The sequence below is a fragment of the Martes martes genome (genome assembly GCF_963455335.1).
Source record: "Martes martes genome assembly, chromosome: 16".
NCBI classification, from domain to species: domain Eukaryota; kingdom Metazoa; phylum Chordata; class Mammalia; order Carnivora; family Mustelidae; genus Martes; species Martes martes.
Genome location: NC_137904.1, coordinates 25,147,999 through 25,171,346, shown reverse-complemented (window position 1 = coordinate 25,171,346; position 23,348 = coordinate 25,147,999). Strand labels below are relative to the sequence as shown.

Below are 23,348 nucleotides of genomic sequence, written 5' to 3'. Positions count from 1 at the left end.
GGATCGAGCCCTGCATGGGGCTCCTTGCTCAGCAGGGAGTCTGCTTCTCCCTTTCCCTCTGTGTGCTCTCTCTCTATCTAGATATCTAGATAAATAAATACGTCTTAAAAAAAAAAAAAAGATGAGTGGGAAATTATCTTAGTAAGCACGTTTTGGATACAAAAAAAACATCTTGGGCACCTGGGTGGCTCAGCTGGTTAAGCGACTGCCTTCAGCTCAGGTCATGATCCTGGAGTCCAGGGATTGAGTCCAGCATCAGGCTCCCAACTCCATGGGGAGTCTGGTTCTCCCTCTGACCTTCTTCCCTCTCATGCTCTCACTCTCTCTCTCAAATAAATAAATAAAATCTTTAAAAAAATCTTTTCTCATCTACCCACACTCCTGCCCAGGTGATCCCAGGCAGTTCTATTGCTAAACCACTCCCAATGCTGACAACTCCACCTTCAAACTCTCCCCAGACCTCCAGGCTCACGTATCCAACCTCCTTCTCCATCCACCTGGGTGACTAATAAGCATCTCAAGCCAAAAAGGGCTCTTGATCATCCCCTCAGTGAGCTAAGTCTTTGTCATCTCAGTAAATGGCAAATCTCTCCTTCTAGTTGCACAGGGTAGAAATCAGGGAACTACCCTAGATCCTTCTTATTTTCACACCCTATGACCAATCCAGCCATAAGTTCTTTTGGTTCTACTTCCAAAATCTGACCACCTCGAACTACCTCCTTCACCACCAAACTGGTCTAATCCACCATCATTTCTCCCTTGATTATTTTTTTTAATTAACTGTTTTTATTTGTTTTAAATAAACTCTATGTCCAAGGTGTGGCTCAAACTCACAACTCTGAGATCAAGAGTCACATGCTCTACTGACCGAGCCAGCCAGGCGCCCTGATTCCTCAATTACTGCAATAGCTTCCTAATTGCTTTCCCTTCCTAATTGCTTTCCACTCTTGCCCCCTCTCTGCCCCATCCTGACCACAGCAGCAGCCAGAGTGCTCCTTTAAAAAGTTGAAGTTGGGCACTTGGCCAGCTCAGTCAGTACAGCATGTAAGTCTTGACCTTGGATTTATGGGTTTGAGCCCCATGTTACATGTAGAGATTACTTAAAAATCTTTAAAAAACAAATAAAAATAGTCATGGTAATGGTCCTTGATGCAAGCAGGAGAAAAAGGACAGAAGAAATAGTCCCCACAAAATGTGCATCCATCACAAGACTTGTATTCCCCAAATTTCAAAAAGCTTAAATCAAATTATATCATTTCTCTTCTCAAAACTTTCCTGTGGCTTCTCATCTCAGAGTAAAATCCAAAAAGCCGACATATTTATGTAAATCATGTATCCAATATGGCCTTGTGTCTAGAATACACAAAGAACTATAAAAACTCAATAATAAAAAGCCAACTAAACTAATTAAAATACAGGAAAAGGATCTAAACAGACATTTCTCCAAAGAAGATAGATAAATGGCCAATAAACATATGAAAAGATGCTCCACATCATTAGCCATCAAGGAAAGGTAAATCAGAATCACAACCAGATACTACCTCTTATCCACCAAAATGGTTATAATCAAAAAGACAAAGTGTTGGTGAGGATGTGGAGCAATAGGAACCTTCACACATTGCTGGTAGAAACATAAGACGGTGCAGCCACTTTGGAAAACAGTGTGGCAGTTCCTCTAAAGAGTACATACAGAGTTGCCATCCGACCCAGCAATTCCGCTCCTAGGAATATCCCTAAGAAGAGTGGAAACATCCGCATGAAAACTGCTACACCAATGTTCATAAGAGCGTAATTCATACTTGCCAAAAAGTGGAAATAACTCAAATGTCCACCAACTAAGTGAACAGATGAAAGGTGCACACAATGTACCAGTACTTAGCAATAAAAAGAAGTACTAATACATGCTACCTGAATGAATCTTAAACACGTATACAAAATGAAAGAGGTCTCTTACAAAAGACCACCTAGTCCATGTCCTTATTTGTCCATAATAGGCAAACCTACAGAGACAGAAAGTAGATCGTTGGTGTCCTGGGGCTGGGGGTTTGGTGGGGAGAGGATAAGGACTAATGGATGTGGGATTTCTTTTTGGGTTTCTCCCTGCAGAGCAGGGAGCCTGATGCGGGACTTGATTCACAGACCGGGGAATCATGACCTGAGCCAAAGGCAGGTGCTTAACGACTAAGCCACCCAGGCACCCTCTTTCGGGGGTTTTGAAAATGTTCTAAAATTGATTGTGGTAACAGTTACACAACTCTGTGAATAGACTAAAAGCCATTAATTGTATGCTTTAAATGGGTGAATTGTAATGACATATGGATTTTTATCTTTCCTTTAAGATTTATTTATTTATTTTAGAGCTAGGGAGAGAGAGAAAATGCAAGCAGTGAGGGAGGAGGAGAGAGAGAATCCAGAGCAGACCCTCTGCTATAAGCAGAGCCCCGTGCAATGTAGGCTGGGAGTAGGGCTTGATCCCACAACCCTGAGATCAAGACCCGAGCTGAGATCAAGAGTCCCACACTTCATTGACTGAGCCACCCAGTCACCTCTGTGAATTTATAGCTTGATAAAACTGTTTTTAAAAAAATCCTGAGTCTTACTAGGCCTTACAAGGTCCTTACCTATGTAAGTTCATCTCCATCCTTTTCTTTGCTCCTTCTGCACAGGTCACTTTGGCTTCCTTGATCCACCAACCACCCTCCCAGCTCAGGCTGTGGCATATGGTGGAGTAGCTTGTGCCCTAAACAAAAAGTCCCTGGCTGAGGGTGTAATCGAGAACTGCAATCTAGGCTTCTGCTTATCTAGACCTGGGCCTCAGGGCTACACCATCTCAGAGGGGTCATTTTCTAACTGGCACGCATGTATGTGCCAGCCAGGACCATGTTTATGTTCCCTCCACTTCTTCTATTCTGCCCCATGTACCCACATGACTTGCTCACTTTTTTTAAAAAAAATTTATTTATTTATTTTAGTGGGGAAGAGCAGATGGAGAAGGGAGAGAGAGAGAGAAACCTAAGCAGACTCTGCACTGAGCCCGGACCCTGATCTGGGATCATGACCTGGGCTGAAACCAAGAGCCAGTTGCTTAACCGACTGACCTATGCAGGAGCCCCTGACTTGCTCACTTTTATTGATTTCTCTGCTCCAATGTCATCAGAGGGGCCTTCCATGACCCCTGTGTGATATCAGCCTCACCATCCTCTAACTCTTCACCTGCTTTTACTTCTCTTCACAGAACCTACTACCACCTCATATACCATACATATCATATACATATATGTGTGTATTTTATATTATATATATCATATATATGTATGTATATACATATGCACACATATATATAAGATTTTATTCATTTATTTGCCAGAGAGAGAGGGCAAAAGTGGTGGGGGGGGGCAGGCTAAGGAAGAAGCAGGCTCCCCACTGAGAAAGGAGCCCAACAGGGGACTCAATCCCAGGACCCTGGGATCATGACCTGAGCCAAAGACAGACAATTAACTGACTGAGCCGCCCAGGTGCCCCTCAGATATCATATGTTGATGTACCTGTTGGTTACCACCTGTCTTCTTCCATTAGACTGTAAGCCCCATGAGAATAGGAGCTTCATTTCATTTACTGCTATAGCCCCAGTGCTTACAGGAATGTCTAGTACATAGTAGGTGATCAATAAATAATTTATTGAGGGGTGCCTGGGTGGCTCAGTTGGTTAAGCAGCTGCCTTTGGCTCAAGTCATGATCCTGGAGTCCCAGGATCGAGCCCCGCATCGGGCTCCCCACTCTGTGAAGAGTCTGCTTCTCCCTCTCCCTCCCTCCCTCTCCCTCTTGGCCCCTCCCCCCGCTCCTTCTCTTTCTCCCTCTCTCTCTTTCAAATAAGTAAATAAAAATCTTTAAAATATGTAAATAAATAAATAATTTCTTGAGGGGATGAACAAATGCAGTAAGCTCAAGTGGCCATCCAAGGCCCAGTCTAAGCTAATTCTAAGGGAAGAGAAGGTGTGTTTTCTGCGGACTGGACTGATTGCCTGACTGAGGAAAAGTAACTGTGCAGTGGCTGAGATGATCTGGAAGACGGCATCCTTGATTCCAACGTGACCTCAGTGGGGTGCGGGCCAGCGCTCAGGGAGAGACCATTGCTGGTCTGGTCTCTTACCTCCTCTTTAGTGTAGTACTTCAGGAGGCCTTCTTTTGCCAGGAGGACAAACTTCCTTCTCAGGAACTGTGCATTGTCCCTTCCCCGTTTCCACAGGAGCCCTTCCCGGTTTCCTTAGCCGCCAAGGATGAGAAAGAGGGAACAGCCACATCCTTGAGATGAACAAGCAGTTTGCAAACCGCGTAGGGTCTCGAGGGTAGAGTGAACGCTCCACCCCGTGCTAAAATATCTTAAATCTAACTTAGCTATGTCAGCTGCTGCACGTAGGGTTCTGTCTGGGGCCAAATTTGCCAAGTCTCATGATTTCGGTTGGGCTCTCCCTAACTTCCTTCTTTGGCTCTTTCATAAGAAGACAGACTAAACCCTTAAGAAGGCTAAGTCCTGAGAAACTGGATGATTCTGAAAGATGCTGGGAACGGTGCTGCCCGGTGTCATGTTGACGCCGACCTGACAAAACCCTCCAAAGGGCGGAAATGTCGAGAGACCTCTAGGTACCTGCAAGTTCAAGAGTACCATGTGCTCCCCGGAGCTAGGGCTGCTGAGCTCTGGCTGCCTCCGGTCCTCGCAGTGGTTTTGTACACTTTGCTTTCTGAGTCAGTGTCAGCTTGGGCTCAGAGCAGTGGTCAGACACGGCCACAGGCTAAGGGCCAGCCATGAGCTTGGGCCCCACACGAAGGTGGGAAGGGAGGCAGAAATCCCTCCCATGTACTTTACCAAGCCTTGTGCCACACGAGGGGCCACACTCCCCAACAGCAGGGCTGCCTTTTGCTAACTGCCTGGCGGGTGAGTCTTCCTGCAACTTTACACTAAGACACTGTATGCACCTGTGGCCCTGTGGGGACCGGAGATAAAAATGCTTCTTGACCATTCAGACCATAAACCTCCGCCTGCTGACGTGTTGCTGTTTCAGAGGCAAAGGAACCCACACCTTGGCCTCTGTGGCCAGAGTAAGGCCAGCAGAGAGCTCCTGACTGGGCCTTCTTCCTAATACTCAGGTGCTTTATTGACCAAAATTCATTAGAACATAGACCTCAAAAGATGATGGAAATAACCTTACCTGGAGGTGAGGTGATTTTCCCATCGGCCATAAATTCCTGTCTTTCATACTTAGCTCGAATCCACTGTTCCTTTAACACCCTAAGAAGAGAGAGCCTTTGGTCAACTATGTCTGAGGCACCCCCTTCCCACAGGGTGGGGGCACCCCAGCAGCTGCCTGGTCAGAACCCCCAGGGCTGCTCAGCTTCGGTACCATTACATTTGGGACTAATTCTCTGTTGGGGGAAGGGGAAGACTCCTATGTTCTGTCGGATGCCCAGTGCCATCACTGGTAGTACCCCCTTCCTAGTTATGATACCCCAAAATGTCTTCAGATATTGCCAGTGTCTCCCGGGGGAAAAATACTCCCCCCAAGGGGTTATCTGAAAACCACTGGGTTATTCCAACCCCAGCCCAGCCTTCTAGATCAACCAGCTCCCCTGGACCATCTATACCACCCCCTCCCACTGCACACTCATCAGCTGAAGCCAGGAGAGTCCAGGACCCTCTTCCTGTGGCTTGCCCATAAAATCTGGGCCTGTTGCACTGGACACAGCACCTGGGGTCCAACCACCTGGGACCTGCTCCTCCTCTCCTATTTATCCACCATGTGACCCACGGCAAGTTGCGTAACTCCTCTGAACTTGGGGAATATGTCAATGATATTATACCTACCGTCTCCTTGGGGTTGTTGAGGGGCTTAAATATATATGTAAAAGGATCTGGTACCATGATCACCACATAGCAGGAGTTTAATGTTAGCCTAATCAGTCACATGACCCCTGCAGAAAACTTATTTCAATTGTTTGGTTCCCTCTTGCCTTTTCCAGGTAAACATTCTAAGGTTCACGTGACCTTACCCGAGAGCCACAGGGAATGACCCGGAAGTGGGCACCTGGCCCGACCTGGATAATCAGAGCTCTGCCCTGAGCTACTGGAGCAAAAGGAGAAAAACCGAGGGAGGGGTGGACTGGAAGCCCTCTCTCCGTCAAGCTGGTAGCTGGAGCCCAGGATCTGGAGCCAGGGACCCAAAGTGGCCTTGCTCCCAGCTACATGAAAGAAGCCTGGCCAACTGAAAGGGGCAGGAATGAGAACAAGAAAGAGAATGTGAGAGGCGTTTGTGCTGCTGGCCTGTCCATCCTGAGGGGGCTCCACCTCTGTCCCTCCTACGGTCTGATCCCTAGAACCTACAACTCCCCTCGTGTTTAAGCTGTGATTCTGTCACTTGCAACCAGAGGCCCTGCTTAATGCACAGCCCTCACCCCCAGCACACTGAAGACAGTCACCAAGCCCACCGTGGCACCCTGAGCCACAGGATCAGAGCTGGGAGAGGGAGTGGAGACTGAGGCCCCAGTCCTGGTCCTGGAGGTGGGGAATTTAGAGGACTTCTAGATTTCCAGGGAGGAGGCCATTTGTGTCCCACTAATAGGGTGTAAGGTGAGGGGCTGTGGTTGGAATCATGGAAGTAGTGTCTGGAGTGCTGGCAGAAAGCCCAACACGTAGTAGGTGTTCACCAAATGCCTGTTCCTTTCTCCCTGCAGCAAAGCAGCAGGGAGGCAAGGGGAGCCAGACCCTCTTGAGGTAAGCCTGGCACCTCCCTCAGCCGGGCTGGGGACCAGGCAGCATTCCAAAGGTGACAGTGAGAAATGGATTAAAACTAGCCTATTGGGGGGCACCTGGGTGGCTTGGTGGGTTAAAGCCTCTGCCTCTGCCTTCAGTTCAGGTTATGGTTTCAGGGTCCTGAGACTGAGCCCCGCATCAGGCTCTCTGCTCAGCAGGGAGCTTGCATCCCCCTTTCCTTCTGCCTGCCTCTCTACCTACTTGTGATTTCTCTCTCTGTGTCAAATAAATAAATAAAATCTTAAAAAAAATTTTTTTAAACTAGTCTGTTGGGTGGCCTGTGAGACATTTCACATAAATTATCTCATTTACTCTCTACCACCATGCCATGACGTAGGCATCATTAACTACATTTCAGAGACAAGAGAGCCACCATTCAGAGAGGTTTGGTAACTTGTCTACCTTCTCACAGCTAGAGAGTGGTAGAGTCAGGAAAAAATACTGGGGTCCTCTGAGTAGAAAGCTGTGTCCCCCCACCCCCACCCCACCACTCCATGCTGCATCAGCAGCCTCTGGGTTGTTTTAACTACTGGAAAATGGTAGGGTACTAGGTACAGTTGTATAGTCTGCACACTGTCCAAAAGCTTCCTGCTGAGGCTAAAGGACAATGGTGACTGAAATGCAGCCTGTTTCCTGAAAGCCATACCCCCACTGCCAGTGAGGCTGTACCTGCCCAGAGGGTATGTTCTTCCTATTTATTCCAGAATGGTGGCTGGGGGTGGATGAAGGGAGGGGGTCACTGTCTAGCAACCTGGCAGTGAGCCTGAGTCCCTGGAAGGAAAGCTAAGGTTCAGGCAGTCAGTCCTGCAGAGGCTGGGGTCACTAGGTACCAGGGTCACACTGACCCCTCACATCCAGGGGACCTGAAACCTCCTGTTGCTTCCCAGCTTCCCCCCACTTATATTAGATTTCCCCGGTGCCTTGGTGTCAGATGGGCTAGTCAGTCTCAGTTCTGTCTCTATGAGACTCAGGAATGTTATCTATTTCATGGGGACCGTGCCAGTGTTATCTCAGAGCTGTTGAGAGAATGAAAGACATGAATGCACACAGCATTTAGCACAGGGCCTGGTACATAGGCAGAGTTCAATAAATATTAGTGGCTACTATTATTTTTATGGTGATTACATAGGGATCTGGGGCCAGACAGCTGCTTTGGAGCTAGGCTGAGTTCAAGTGGGACAGCCCTGAGCACAACACTTCACAGGAAATAGCTGAAACACAGCTGTCCTACTAAAATACCAGTGTTCCTCTTCGCTATCGAGTTATCTGCCACCAGTAGGCTATGAGAACATCAGAGGCAAAGGGGCAGGTCATAGAAAAAATGCCCCATATCACAGCTGTGGAAACTGAGTCCCATAGAGGGGAAGTGATAAATCAAGGAATAAGGGTAGAGGAGGAACTGAGCCAGGTCTAAGTATTTTCCATGACAGTACCAAAATGTCTTCCCGGGTCCACCAGGTACTTGGAAAAGACCACCAGAGACAAAGGCACCAGAGATGGAGTAGGGGTGGGGGAGGGGAGACCAAGAAATCACCCACTCACAGGCAGTCGTTGGCCTGGGGGACATAGTAGAAAGCAGGGACTCTGGCTTCGTACTTGGCCTTCACACGGAGGTTCCCGTTGTGGGTCATAAACTGCAAGACAACAGCAACTTGAGGTAATATTAGAACTTGAAAAAATGTGAAATGAAACCATGGTCTACCCAGAAGGCTGCTCTTCCCACTGGCTCCGAGGCTGAGTCAAGAGACACTCCTACTGGAATCTGATACTTTGCATTGGGCTTGGTTATCCATGCTGCTGGGAAGCCCCAGCCTGGGGCAATGAGGGGCTACAGCATACCTCATGTAGGCAGAACACATTACAGTCCCTCCCCATTAGTTCATTCCATCTCCTCGACAATTTTAATATTGCCATCCTCATTTTAGAGGTGAGGAGAGGGGCTCAGAGAGGTTAGGTAACTGACCCAAGGTGATGCAGCTAGAAAGTGAGGAGCTGGGACTTGAACCCAGACCTGTCTAACTCCAAAATTCAAATTCTTTCTCCCACCCCCTCCCCAGATGGCCAGGACCACCAGCAGCTATGTGCAGGAGACAGACATAGTTGGAGGATGGAAGAAGTCGGAACTGGCCCCCTTGAGTAGGTAGGTCAGGGTGATCACTGGGGCCCTATGAACACCTGACAGACCCAGAGGCAGATATGCCACGAGTGGCCTCGGCCAATAGTTACCACTCAGGAACAGAGCTGGCATATCTGGGGTGAGAGCACATGTGGGAAGAAACATCAGGTTTTTAATTTACATCCCCTGAGCAGAGTGAACCCCATTCTCCCTCTCCCCCAGGGACTCTAGACTATGACTCGGGATTTTCATGGGCTTTGGATCCCAACAGAGCAAGTTTCACATCCCAGCTGTGCCACTGATTCACTGAGTGACCCTTGAGCAGTACTGAACCCTCCTAAGCTTCAGGGATTTCAACTGCAAAAATGAAGAAAGTATAATAGGGGGGTTATAAGGGACAAAGAAACAATCTTCAGGTCTGCCTGCTGGTTTACCCGCTTCCTATCTTTCTCCTGCACTAGAACATAGTCTCCACGTGGGCAGAGACACTATCCTATTCACTGCTCTTTCCTAATACCCAGCACACAGTAGGCTTACAGTAACTACGTGCCCAATGAATAAAGCATCTAGCAGAGTGCCTGGCACAGAGTGGGCACTCAGGAAACACCCGCCTGCTTTTCCAGTAGTTCTTGAATTCCTCAGCCAACCAGCACAGTTTAGAACAGCTTCCTCTCTGAAGGTTTTCTGGCCAAAATGGTATTATATCATCCAGGCTGATGGTGTCCTCCATCTCCATAGATGAGAGGAGCAAAAAGGTGCCCTTCCTGGCTATGGGGTGATGGGTGGAAGGGAGACTATAGACCATGAATTAGTCTATTTCTGTTCCAGTCCAGGACTTCAGCTAATGATACATAATGCCTACAAATGTAGGCATTGAGCCTACATTTAATCCTTACATCAGCTGATTGAAAGAATAGTTGGATCCTTAAAATACTGAGGGAATTAACAAGCTCAGGGCCTTGCACTCAGGGTCTCTGTCTAAGCCAGGACTCTAATAGGCTGTGCTTTCTCTTGCTAGTTACTGCTTCTCTCTGGAACTCAGTTTCCTCCCCTATAGAGGAATGGGGCTACCCACCCACCACCTCCACCCCTGCTCTGCTGTTTCAAGGCTCTTCAGTGCTCCCCCCCCTCACTACCTCCACAGTACTGTCATCCCAGAAGTCAAGTCTCACGGATTTAATTTTGCTGATGTCTGGGAAGTTGCGGTGGACACCAGAGCAGTTCAGGCAGATGAAAATGCCCAGCTTGTAGGAGGCCCAGTCGGGATCTAGGGGCAAGAGGGTGGAAGGGGAGTTGGATGGAGAGTTATGCACCGAGACCATGGCTGGGCTGGGGGTGCTGGAGAGGCAGGGCTTGGCCATTAGGATTCCTGGGGTCCTGCCCAGCGCTGCCCATGTAAGGAAGCCCTTTTCTCTCCGTCCCCCCACCTTGGGTGAGCTAAGATACCAACATTCAACCTTCTGGTCAGCCCACCGGCCAAAGCACGGAGGCTACCAGGATGATCTTAGAAGGAGTCTAGGGATGGGGCGAAGGGCTGAGACGAGCGCAAAGTGGAAGTGACAAGACTCCGGGGAACCGAGAGGAGAGCGCAGAGGGAGGGGCCGGCACTAGGGCGCCTGGCTGGTGAGCTGCAGGTGGGGAAGTCGGCACGCTGCGGAGCAGGAACTTGGGAGGACCCCAGGGGCTTCCGGCAGTTGGGAAGGGAGCACTGGACCTTCGGGGGTCTGGGACCCCTAGGTGTGGGAGATGTTTGGGTCCGTGGGCGTGGGAGGTGGCTGGGTCCGAAGTGACCATGTGAGGGACTGAGGTCCGGGTGGGTGGGGTGTCTGGTGGGGCAGGCGAACCAGACGGTCAAGGCATCCGGGTCCCGGGTCTAGTGACTGGGTCCAAGGATATGGAAGGGTCGGTGTCCGGGTCCAGAGCGGGGAGGTCAGGCGGCCTGGGTTCGGATGGGCTCGGCAGCCGCTGTGGAGAGCGCGGCCGAGGGCGCCAGACCGACATTCGCGGTCTGGGTGGGCGGGGGCCTGGGTCCGAAGGTGTCAGAAGAGTCACGCCCGGGTCCCGAAGGGGCCCGGGACAGGACCTGGTCTGGAAGGAGGAGAGGAGGTCTGCGGGCAGGGGTCGCGCTCCCGGCCGCCGAACCCTTACCCGCCGCCCCGCAGTCCGCGCAGTGCGCGTTGCCGGTGCCCGCCGCCTGCAGCAGCTCCAGCAGCCGCTTCTTGTTGCGCTCGCGGTCGCCCATAGCTGGCCCGGCGGGCTCAGCGGGGCTCAGCCCCGCAGCCCCCTAGCCCGGCGATCGCCCAGGGCGCTGAGCTCGCGCGGGCAGGTGAAGAGTGACGCCGCTCCACCGCCTCCCGCGCGCCGGTGCCGCCTCCCGAGCGCCAGCCCCGCCCCTCGAGCCTGCCGCCCCGCCCCCGGCGCGTGCCGGCCGCCCCAGCCCCCTGCTCGCCCCGCCCTCCTGCCCCGGCTGAGGCCCGCCCCGCGGGGAGCTACCCGAGGGCTGGCCGGAGAGCAAACCCTGGCTTGCCGCTTGCTAGTTGCGGGACTGTGGACAACCCAGTCAGCTTCTCTGGCCTCAGTTTCCACCTCTGCAAAAGGCGAATGAGGGCAGGTCCGCGTCTCTGGACTCCTTGGAAAATTAGACAGGATCTAACCTCCGGGAAAGCGGTCCATGGATGGAGTGCTGACATCTACTTAGAGACAAAGCAACCTCCCCAGGAAACCCTCCTTAATACCCGGCTTCGAGCAATCTCTCCAGCTTCTGGTCCTTCTGGAACCCTGTTATAGGATCTGTCCCTCCCTGTGGCTCTGAGCACTTTCTATCTACGTCGCATCACAGTTACTTATATATTTATGTTAATCATTCTTCCACCTCCCCCCCCCAACACACACACACCACTCTGGATAGTTTGATGTCAGTAGCTTTATTTCCGTATCCCACGTAACTCCCGGAAACAACACCCGCACATTTTTAGAAGCCCATTGAATTGTTGCATGACTGTGTTCACCAGGAAAGTGTGGTTTCACCAACATGGACTCCACTAGGCGCTTTTATCTGTTAAGTTCCATCACTGTCAGGTGTTGGCAGGGCTTAGGTGGACTTGAGCCTGGGCTCTCCCTCCACCATTCCTGTCCCTCCTTGACCCTTTTCTCTGTGGTCCGGGGGCACACACTGCACACACTGGCCTTCCCCTCTGTAGGTAAACCCCCATATGTCATATGCATATAGCTTTATGCACAAGGATGTTAGATTTCCATCCTGATAACTGCAGCTGACGGTCTAGCCGTCCTGCCTGTATCCCCAATTCCACATACATGCGTGCATACGTGTGAATCCATAGGGCAGCATGATGTAATAGAATGAATCCAAGAATACAGGCGTTGAATCTTGGCTCCACCACTTCCTAGCTACATGGCCTTGGGCAAGTTCCTTCACTTCTCAGAGCCTTGTGGTCCTCACCTATAAAAGGAGGATCTGGGAAGATCCACTGATCTTCACTGAGATGTGCCAGTACATGTGTGGCACACGAAATTCACAGAATACGGGGCCCCTGGGTGGCTCAGTCAGTTAAGCTTCTGCCTTTGGCTCAGGTCATGATCTAAAGGTCCTGGCATGGAGTCTGGCATCTGGCTCCCTGCTCAGCGGGGAGCTTGCTTCTGCCTCTCCCCTCTGTTGGTGCTCTCCTGTTCTCTCTCTGTCAAATAAATTTAAAACAAAAAAAATTTTTTTAAATCCTCAGAACACAGTGGCTCCTTTGCTTTCCCTGCTCCTCTGGTCAGCTCGTGGGACCATCCTGTGGAATGCTGTGTATCATTTCCCATCTTCCACAGCAGGGAGGAGGTCAAGCCTCTGGGCCTGGGAGGAGGGGGACGTTACCAAAAATAACCGGCCAGGAGAGTCTGGACTGAGGGGGGTGAAATCTAGCCCAGGGGCAGCTCCAGAGGAACCAGAGAGGGCCCAGAGGGGGTCAGAGGGCATGGGGCTGTCGACCAAACAGGCTGAAAGATGATTCATTTCCGCTGCTTTAGATGAGAAAAAAAAGACCGAAATAAATCTCCCAGGAGACACATGGGAAAGGCGAAGTGGGGGAAGTAGGCGACAAGGCAAGGATGTCATTTATCTGCTGTGCCCCTGCCAGGGCAAGACCCGCAGCCTTGCTGGTTCATGCACCTTTGTCCCGCTCTCCTCTGGCTCGACGGAGGTCCCACAAAAGCCAACCCCAGCAAAAATGTATCTCCTGCATGGTGAGGAATCAGAGGTTGAGAGATTGCTTTAGTTTGGCCTCTTCCTGCCCTTATTTCTGGAAGTTTCCATTTACAGAATTCCAAGTCTCGAGGTGGAATTTCAGGCATTCTCGGAGACTAAATGAATACATAAACATTTAAGAAATAAAAACCATGAATGGGTTTCTTTCTCTGGGGGAGGTTAGGGTGATAATGTTGATTAACACTTATTGGCTGTTTCACACAGAGTTTCACACCATTTGATCACATTTGAGGTCCCTGACTGCCCTCTGAGGGCAGCATGCTATCCTCAGAGGAGTGAAATTACCCAAGGTCAAAGAGCCAAATGGGCGGAACAGGGGTCTAAACCTAGGTCTCCTGGTGTCCACCAGCCCCAGGACACCAAATCCCACAGGACAAGCCTGCCCTCCCGTTCATCCTCCCATTCCTGGATTTTTTTTTCCCCCTTACTTCTTAAAAACTGTAGTAAAAGCTCTATAACACACAATTGGCCCTTTTAACCACTTTTTAAATTTTATTTATTCATTTGAGAGAGACAGAGAGAGCACAATCAGGGAGAGAGGGAGAAGCAGACTCCCTACTGAGCAGGGAGCCCAACCCAGGGCTCTACCCCAGGACCTAGAGATCATGATCCTGGCTGAAGGCGGGCGTCCAAACATCTGAGCTGCCCAGGCATCCTGCTTTGAACCACTTTTAAGCGTACAATTCAGTGGCATTAATTACATTCACGATGTCGTACGACCATCACCACTGTCTGTTTTTATGATTTTTTCATCACCACAAACAGAAACTCAACAGCCCAGTCATGGGTATTGGACAGGATCAGTGTTCCGCTCAGGTCTGTGTTCAGGAACCAGAAGCTGCTCCTAAGGGAAGAAGAGCACTGGGCCAAAGACTGTCATGACTGGAATCAGGGGACAGGCTGTAAGGGGCAGGGTGGGCTGAGGCAGCCTTCTTCATGGGTTCAGTCTGTACAGCAGCCGCAGGGGTGAGGGAGCAGTTCAGGGCCTGGGACAGAGTGTCCTCGTAAATAAAGCTCCCAGGGTCCCTCAGAGCACAAACATCCAGCCCTGCTCTCAGGGTCACTGTCTGCTGAGCTGAGCCCAGCCGCCACAGGGCTGGAAGAAAGCTTTCAACCACATTCCCAGCCCTGGACTTGGCTCAAGATCCATGGGGAATAGATCACAACCCCTTTGAAAATTTAAATAATTATGTTTATTAGATTATTTTTAAACTACAATTACAGGAAATTTGGAAGATACAATAAAGAAGGAAGAAAACAGCACCCACAAGTACAACCATCACTGATTCAGGGATTGCTGTATGTCAGCCATTATTCCATTTAATCTTAAATACAACCCTGAAGTATAAACTATTTTATGCCCATTTTATAGATGAGACAACTGAGGGCCCCAGAGAGAATTTTAGTACATTTGTCCCAAGTTACACAACTGAGATGATGCATCCTGGATGATACGTAGTCTGGAGCTGGGATTTGAACCCAGGTCTGCGTGGTCCCCTTTCATCAATATAGTAGGTTGATAGCATGAAGTTGACCTACAAAAATAGTAATGGCATGCAGTTCAACCTAATATTATTCTTTTAATAGTCCTACCACCAGTTTTTAAAAATATATATATTTATTTTTGAGAGAGCTCATGTGCAAGTAAGAGGAGGGGCAGAGGGAGAAGGAGAGAGAAAGAATCCTCACACAGACTACACTCCCCCATGAGTGCAAAGTTTGATACAGTGCTTGATCCCAGGACACTGAGATCATGACCTGAGCCGAAATCAAGAGTCAGCTGCTTAACCCACTGAGCCACCCAGGTGCCCCTCTACCAACAGTCTTTCTTAACTTTTTCCTAAATTTTCTTCTGGCCACTTATATATATATATTTTTATATCATCAGAATCATATTTTTTCATACAATTTTATGTCCTTTTTTCTTTAACTTTCTTTACATAATGTCTCCTATCACATTGTTATGGGTGCTTCATGATACCATTTTAATAGCTACCTAATAGTCCATGAGAGATGTATATTTCCTTGTTGTTGGACATAGATTGTGCCTGATTTTTTGCTGTTATACGTAATGCTGTAATGAGTATCTTTGTGCCCAAAACCTTTCCCTTCTTTAATGCTAGAGTTTTCAAGCACCTGAATCTCCTGTAATTGCTCACTGGTTTCCTGGGGTCCCTTACTCACCTAAGCTTCAAGGTCATGTCTGTTGTATCATCTGTGTATCCCAGCACCTGCCAGCTGTGTAGCAGGGATTCAAAAAATATTTCCAAGTTAAATAAAGAAATGACTATGGGTAAAAAAATAATAAACAACAAAGCAGAGAGGACTTGGGATCACGAAAGTGTTTCCCTTTGGAATGGAAGTAAGAGGCAGGCGTGTGCAACAGCGGAAAATCAAGCAGCCAGGCAAAAGAATCTGATCGAGCTGACCTATTTCTTTGTATATTCACTATTACTTTGTCTTTGATAGGAAGCAGCTAAGAGCCCAGAGGGACTCCTCACTGCAGTACTACCAAAGTGTTTGCTCCTTCACTCATTACATATTTATGGGGCATACACTATGTGCCAGACACGGTTATGGGTACTGGAGATATAGAGCTATAAACAAAGCAAAGGGTCCTGCTTTTATGCAGCTTGCCTTCAAGTGGGAAAGACAGATATACCCATATACAATATGGCACCAGAGTGAAAAATGCTGTAAAGGAACACAGTAAGGGGATAGAGAAGTTTAGAAGATGCTATTTTGATAGAGAGGTCAAGGAGACCCTCTCTGAGGAGGTGACATTGAAGCAAAGATCTGAAGGAAAGGGTTGAGCCAATGAGGCACCTATCTGGAGGGAAAAAAAGAGTGTTCTAGGAAAATAGGCCAGCAAGAGCAAAGGCCCTGAGGTGGTAACTTGCTTGGGGGATGCTTTGTCCACATCCTTTGAGCACAGAGTGGTCCAACTTCATGCTGTTGTGCCTTGATCAAGCTGCTTCCTCTCCTGGGGCGCCCAGGTGGCTCAGTTGGTTAAGCGGCTGCCTTTGGCTCAGATCATGATCCTGGAGTCCCAGGATGGAGTTGTGTATAGGGCTCCCTGCTCAGCGGGGAGTTTATGTCTTCCTCTGACCCTCTCCCCACTCATTCTCTCTCTCTCTCAAATAAATAAATAAAATCTTTTAAAAAAATAAATAAAAATTTAAAAATTTAAAAGCTCCTTCCTCTACTACCGCAGCCCCCTTCTCCTCTACCCCACCCTCTTGTCCAGCCCCCACTGTTCTAGCAAACTCCTGCCTCAATGTCCAAATTCAAACTTATTTCTTACAGTTTGTCCTATCTCCTTCATCTATTTTCTCACAATGTTTATATTTCTGTTACAATAATCACCACATTGTCCTATAATTTTTTAAAATTTATTTTGTCCCAGTTAACAGCGAACTTGTTAAAAGCAGATTGTCCCATTTGTCTTTATATTCTTGGTGACTAGCAAAAAATGTTGGTGGATCTATTTATGTGAAATGTCCAGGACAAGCAAACCCAAAGAGACAGGAAACAGATTCCTAGTTGCCAGAGGCTGGGGCGGGCATGAAGGGTGGTGGGGCGGAGCTAGAGCACGGGTAGGGGGTGGGGCACAGAGAGTGCTGAATGGGTACAAGGTTTCCATTTAGGGTGTTGGAAATGTTCTAGAACTAATTAGTGGGGATGGTTGCATAAGACTGTGAATGTACTAAATACCACTGAATCGTATACTTCAAAATGGTTAAAATGGGGGTCCTGGGTGGCTCAGCCAGTTAAGCGTCTGACTCTTAATCTCAACTCAGGTCTTGATCGCAGGGGAATAAAATGGCTAAAATGGTGATTATTTTGTTGCGTGAATTTTGCCACATGGCCTTCCCCCACAAAATGTTGGCTGAATTGGGTGGAAATGAAAGCCCCATTATTACAGGCAATCGGGCATTGTGGGGTTTGCATTCTGAACAAAATATAAGGAGTTGAAACATCCAGTTGTGAATTCTGAAGAGCCAGAAAAATAAGTCCGGAACTAACACATCGTAACTAGGTGGTTACATTTTATAACATTACCTGGAGCACTGAGTGAGAAGTTAGTCACAGAGGTTTACTTGCAACTACAATTGAAGGGGTTAGGGTGACATCTGTTGGAAATGTGGTTTGAATGTTGGCGTGCTAATCCTGTTGAACTAGAGTTTTTAAAAATTAGACTTGAAAAGCTAAAACTTCAATTTCCTTTAGATATACCTAAATTAATCACATAGAGGAGTATTTCCTTTTTTTTAAGTTTATTTGTTTATTTATTTATCTAAAGAAATCTCTACAGCACAGGTGGGGCTTGAACTTACGACTCGGAGATCAAGACTCAGGTGTCCCAAGGATTATTTTGGAAAGCATCTAAGTCTTTTCCTCTTGAGGTGGTTTCTTAAACAATCACACCTCTCATCTCAATCCATATAATCAATGATCCAATTAATAATATCTTCCATTATGAAAAAAAAAGCTTCCATTGTATAACATCTTCTATTTTCCCAGTGATTTCCATAATCTTATTTTCACAACAACCTTGTAAGAGTGGTACTTTGAACTTTAGTTTGCAAAAGAGAAAACTGTTCTTACAAAAGTAAACTGAGGGGCTCCTGGGGAACTCAGTTGGTTAAGTGTCTGCCTTAGGCTCAGGTCATGATCCCAGGATCCTGGGATCGAGAGTCACATTGGGCTCCCTGTTCAGTGGGGAGCCTGCTTCTCCCTCTGCCAGCTGCTTCCTCTGCTTGTGCTCTCCCCCCTCTCTCTGACAAATAAATACATAAAATCTTAAAAAAGAAAAAAGATGTAAACTGAGATACACATATATTATATGAGGCAGTATTGGGGCATAAGCCCACGTATTCTGTTCTGGATTTCAAATTGCGAATGCTGCTTTCTGTTTTGATCATTTGCCTTATCATTTTAATTGTGTGTAATACTTTTTAAAAAGACAATAGGACAGTGTAACATAAAAGCAGAAAAGAAATCCAAAACTTTGGCCAGAGTAAGATTAGGAAGGCCAATTATCTTTCCTCTATAAAATATCACTAGGGGAAGGGGAGCAAGGAGATATGTTGTGTGCACCTTGCCCAGAATGATCTATCCAAGAATCAACAGCCTTTTTGTGGGAATCCTGGCTATGTTTGAGGAGGTGATCGACTTTGAAGAAAAATAAAGAAGATGATATCACTAAATAAACACTTAAACCTCATATGATGCATATCTAATTCAAATGACTTGGAGAATTGCAATTCCTTTTTTTTTTTTAAGATTTTATTTATTTATTTGACAGAGAGAGATCACAAGTAGGCAGAGAGACAGGCAGAGAGAGAGAGGGGGAAGCAGGCTCCCTGCTGAGTAGAGAGCCCGATGCGGTCCTTGATCCCAGGACCCTGAGATCATGACCCAAGCCGAAGGCAGAGTCTTAACCCACTGAGCCACCCAGGCGCCCCGAGAATTGCAATTCTTTTAAAGATTTTATTTATTTATTTGAGAGAGAGAGAGAACAGTGAGGGGGAAGGGAGAGGGAGAAGGGGGCTCCCTGTATGAAGTACTAATTTTTAATTTTTTAAATGTTTTCTTCCCAAACACAATGAACTTTTTAGATGTTAGGTATGGGAATGCATTAATATTTTTCAACAAACACTTGAATCCTCACTGTGCCAGGCAATGTGCTGGGTATTAGAGGGGATATGATTGTGGCTTATATCCCTCATGCACTCTAGAGGGACCTACCTCGGAGAGGTGCCGTCACTTGCCCTAGTTCATGCTTTTAGTATGGTGGGATTGGAACACAGGGTTAAAACATGGGATTGACTGATTCCAGAGTCTGAGCATAACCATTGAGCTCCTCTGTCTCCAGGAGAGATGTTGAGACCTGAGGGATGAATTTTTGATATATTCTGGTTGGCAGCTTCCAGATCCCTTTCAGAAAAGGTATAGAGAGTGAAATAAGGAGACAAAGACATGTAGCCAAAACCAAACCAAAACGAAAAGCCCTACAGTTCAAGACAGGATGTATTTTGAGAGAGATCAGTCAAGTGCTTGGCAAAAGGGAGGGTGCTCTGGTCTGACAGAGGAGGCTCTTCAGGGCAGGGGGCACCTTTGTTGGCCCTCGGAAGGTGAGAATTCAGACCATTTTTTGCAGAGGGGGGTGGGAATCTGAGGGAAAGGGACTGGCAGGCACAAAGGTGCAGGGGTGAGACAGCGTGAGACATGTGTGGGGAACTTCATGTTGCCCCGTTTGTCTCCTGAGTGGGTGTATTTAACAGGAAATTATCAGCTTCAAGGAACGGAATACTGATCTACAAGTGGCTGAAACAATTAGGTCAGTTTTTCTCTTACTGAACAAAAAGTCTGCAGATGAGTGGTTTTAGGGATGGCCCAGCAGCTGAATGTCACCAAGGCCTAGGAACTCCCCCTCTTTCTGTTCTTCACGCTCCTGTCAGCATGGCCTGTCCCGCAGCAGGAGGCGGCTCCTCTCAGCTCCTCATCCCACCCTCAGGGCCTCAGGAAGAAAGGGGAGGTGGCTGCTTCTCCTCCCACTCTTTATGATGATATCAAATCTTTCCCTGATATGCCCCAAACCGAATCATACCTGCTCATTTATTTATTTGATAGAGAGAGAGAGACACACACAGCAAGAGAGGGAACACAAGCAAGGAAAGTGGCAGGCTGAGGGAGAAGCAGGCTTCCCGCCGAGGAGGGAGTCTGATGCGGGGCTTGATCCCAAGACCCTGGGATCACGACTCGAGCCGAGCAACCCAGGTGCCCCTGAATCACACTCATTCTTAATCTTCATCCTTAGCAAAGGGAAGTGCGATTACCATAACTGGTTCGCCTTCCCTGAAGAAACAGCTCCCCACCTTCAATTAGAGATTATCAGGAGAGTCAGCGCTGTGGGTGTGGGGTGCCACAGCGGGTGCCTGGTGTTGAGCAGAGAAAGAGCTAGAAGATGGAAGTGAGGCCCCACCTCACGGCAGGAACTGGGAGATTTGGTCAACCAAATCTGTTGGTCAGGGCAGGTAGCGTGTGTATGAAGGACAGGGAAGGGGTTAGGTTGATAGGCAGCTGGAAAATTGATGGGGAGGGGTGTATTGCAAGAGCCCAGGTGAGAGACAGCGAGACCCTCACTAGGGTAGCCATAGCAAGAGAGAGTTTAAAAAGGACATATTAGGGGCACTTGGGTGACTCAGTTGTTAAGTGTCTGCCTTTGGCTCAGGTCATGATCCCGGGGTCGTGGGATCGAGCCCCGCATCGGCTGTCTGCTCAGCAGGGAGTCTGCTTCCGCATCTCTCTCTGCCTGCCTCTCCACCTACTTGTGATCTGTCAAATAAATAAATAAATAATCTTTAAAAAAAAAAAAAGGAACAATTTATACTCCTGAAACAAACAACACATTATATGTTAATTAACTGAATTTAAATTTAAAAAATATTTAAAAATTATAAAGGACATTTTGCAGTTAAGGTTGATAGAACTTCTTGTGTTTTTAAGCATTTACCCAATACCATGTAGTAGTGAGTCATGAAGTTAATATTGACTTAGTGGTTCCAACTAACCCAGCTTTAAAAAAAAGTCTCTTAACTCCTCAAAATCCTTTATGTCTTTTGTCTCTTTCACTTGAGTTGGTCCTGTTTCCTTTTATATCTTTCTAAATAAGGGTGCCTGGGTGGCTCAGTGGGTTAAAGCCTCTGCCTTTGGCTCAGGTCATGATCTCAGGGTCCTGGGATTGAGGTCCTGGGATCAACCCCCCCCCCCCCACCGCACGGCACCGGGCTCTCTGCTCAGCAGGGAGCCTGCTCCACCCGCACCCCCCCTCCTGCCCCGCCTGCCTCTCTGCCTACTTGTGATCTCTGTCTGTCAAACAAATAAACAAAATCTAAAAAAAAAAAAAATATTTCTAAACATTGCCTCTTTGTCCTTTTGAGAATCCGAATTGTCTACTCCCCCCCAGTGCGGGTGCTCCCAGAGTTTTCTCCTTGACTTGGTGTGGTTTCCCCACACTACCCTCTCCCTGGCTCATCCCATGTACTCATGGGTTACAACACCATCTCTCTACGTGGACAGCCTCCAAATCTATACCTCAGCACGGTCCTCTCCCTTAGCTTCAGACTGACCTAACAATCTACTACAGGTCTCCACCTGATGTCCGGCAAGTTTAAAAATGGACCAGTGTGTGTGTGTGTGTGTGTGTGTGTGTGTTTTAATGAAATAAAATAGAAAATATAAAGGTGCGTTATATGTCATAATGCAAGTATTTTTTAATGAAGCTTTTGTTTCACATCATACACCTATGCATCCTGTGTCACAGCCAAAAAAGTTCATAAAAACTAGAAAACAGAGGCGCCTAGGTGGCTCAGTTGGTTGAGCATCTGCCTTTGGCTCAGGGCATGATCCCAGGGTCCTGGGATCGAGGAGCCCCATTTTGGGCTCCCTGCTCAGTGGGGAGTCTCCTTCTTCCTCTACCCCTTCCCCCTGCTTGTTCTCTCTCTTTCTGGAATAGATAAAATCTTAAAAAAAAAAAAAAAAACAACCAACACTCGGAAACCAGATAACAGGCTAGACATAGTGATGAAAGGAGTGGGAGGAGCCAGGGATTTCTGCATTACAGACAGGGAAGCGAGAAGGACCTGGTTTCTGGGGAAAGTTACAACTTTCATTTTGAACACAGAGTCTGGTTTGCAGTAAATCATGCACCTACAGTAGTTGCCTCTTTCCTTACCACTTCCACCTTCAGGTCAAAGGATACTGAATGAATGCGGGAGTTTCCCCTGAAGGTCATTAGTAATTAGCTGCCAGGAAGAGGTGAATGCTTTTAAGGGGGAACTAATATTTATTGAACCGTTAGTATGTGCCAGGCTCTCTGCATCGTTTTTAATGAGAAATCCTCTTAGCCACTGTGTGAGGCAAGTACCATTATCTCCATTTCACAAATGAGGAAGCTGAGGTTCAGAGAGGATGAGACACTGTCTAAGGTTGTGCTGTTAGCGAGTGATTTGTTACATCTTGCCAGTGAACGTCATCATCTCTGAAAGCCTCAATCACCAGGGCTCTTTAGGGCTCCACGTATTATTTTCCTAGGGCTCCTGTAACAAAGTACTCGGAACAGGGCGGCTTAAAACAACTGAAATTTATTCTTTCACAGTTCTGGAGGCTGGAAGCATGAAATCACAATATAAGCAGGGCTGGTTCCTTCTAAAGGTGAATCTGTTCCATGCCTCCCTCCTAGTTTGTGACGACCCCCTGCTGATCCTTGCCTTCCTTGGCTCATGGATGCATCACTCCCAGCTCTGCTTCCATTCTCACATGGCATTCGTATGGTCCTCTTCTTCTTCTTCTTTTTCTTCTTTTTTTTTTTTTTAAGATTTTATTTATTTATTTGACAGAGAGAGAGATTACAAGTAGGCAGAGAGGCAGGCAAACAGAGGGAGAGGGGGAAGCAGCCTCCCCGCTGAGCAGGGAGCCTGATGTCGGGCTTGATCCCAGGACCCTGGGACCATGACCTGAGTCGAAGGCAGAGGCTTTAACCCACTGAATCACCCAGGTGCCCCTCGTCCTCTTCTTTTAAGGGCACCAGTCATATTGAATTAGTTACCTACTCCCACTCTAGGATGACATCATTTTAGCTAAGTACATCTGCAATAACCCTGTATCTGAATAAGATCACATTCTGGGGAACTGAGGGCTAGGACTTCAACATAACTTTTTTTTTTTTTTAAGAATTTTATTTATTTATTTATTTACTTATTTTAGAGAGAGACGGGAGGAGCAGAGGGAGAGAATCTCAAGCAGACTCCCCACCGAATGCAGAGTCCAACATGGGTCTCAATCTCACCACCCTGAGATCATAACCTGAGCAGGAATCAAGATCTGAGTCACCCAGGCACCCCTCAACATACCTTTACTGAAGGATGCAATTCAACCTGTAACACCTCATTAAGCAGAATAAGCCAGGAGAAAAGGAAATTATTTGATTTGGAGGATTTTGCACAAAAAGTTGAGTTTATTTCTTCTTACAGTTCTAAGTTCTCCAGGAATTAATAAGATTCTTAGATCCTTTTTTTTTTTTTAAAGACTTTATTTATTTGATAGAGAGAGAGCACAAGCAGGGGGAGAGGAACAAGCAGACTCTCTGCTGAGCA

At 47.6% G+C, this 23,348-nt stretch overlaps 1 protein-coding gene across 2 annotated transcripts in view; it reads right to left on the bottom strand.

Annotated features, from left to right (window-relative positions):
* The window catches only part of ADAP2 (ArfGAP with dual PH domains 2), a gene marked incomplete at both ends in the record, with an annotated part of 31,738 nt that extends 20,471 nt beyond the window's left edge, over positions 1-11,267 (bottom strand). Inside the window, 5 exons of one of the 2 annotated variants that reach the window (XM_080826819.1) lie at positions 4,151-4,263; positions 5,208-5,287; positions 8,348-8,439; positions 10,058-10,188; positions 11,070-11,267. In XM_080826819.1, coding sequence (XP_080682945.1) covers positions 4,151-4,263; positions 5,208-5,287; positions 8,348-8,439; positions 10,058-10,188; positions 11,070-11,163 — 510 coding nt within the window. The remainder of the gene's footprint in view (positions 1-4,150; positions 4,264-5,207; positions 5,288-8,347; positions 8,440-10,057; positions 10,189-11,069) is intronic. The other variant, XM_080826818.1, reaches the window with a different exon arrangement.
* Between the last annotated feature and the right edge of the window lie 12,081 nt (positions 11,268-23,348).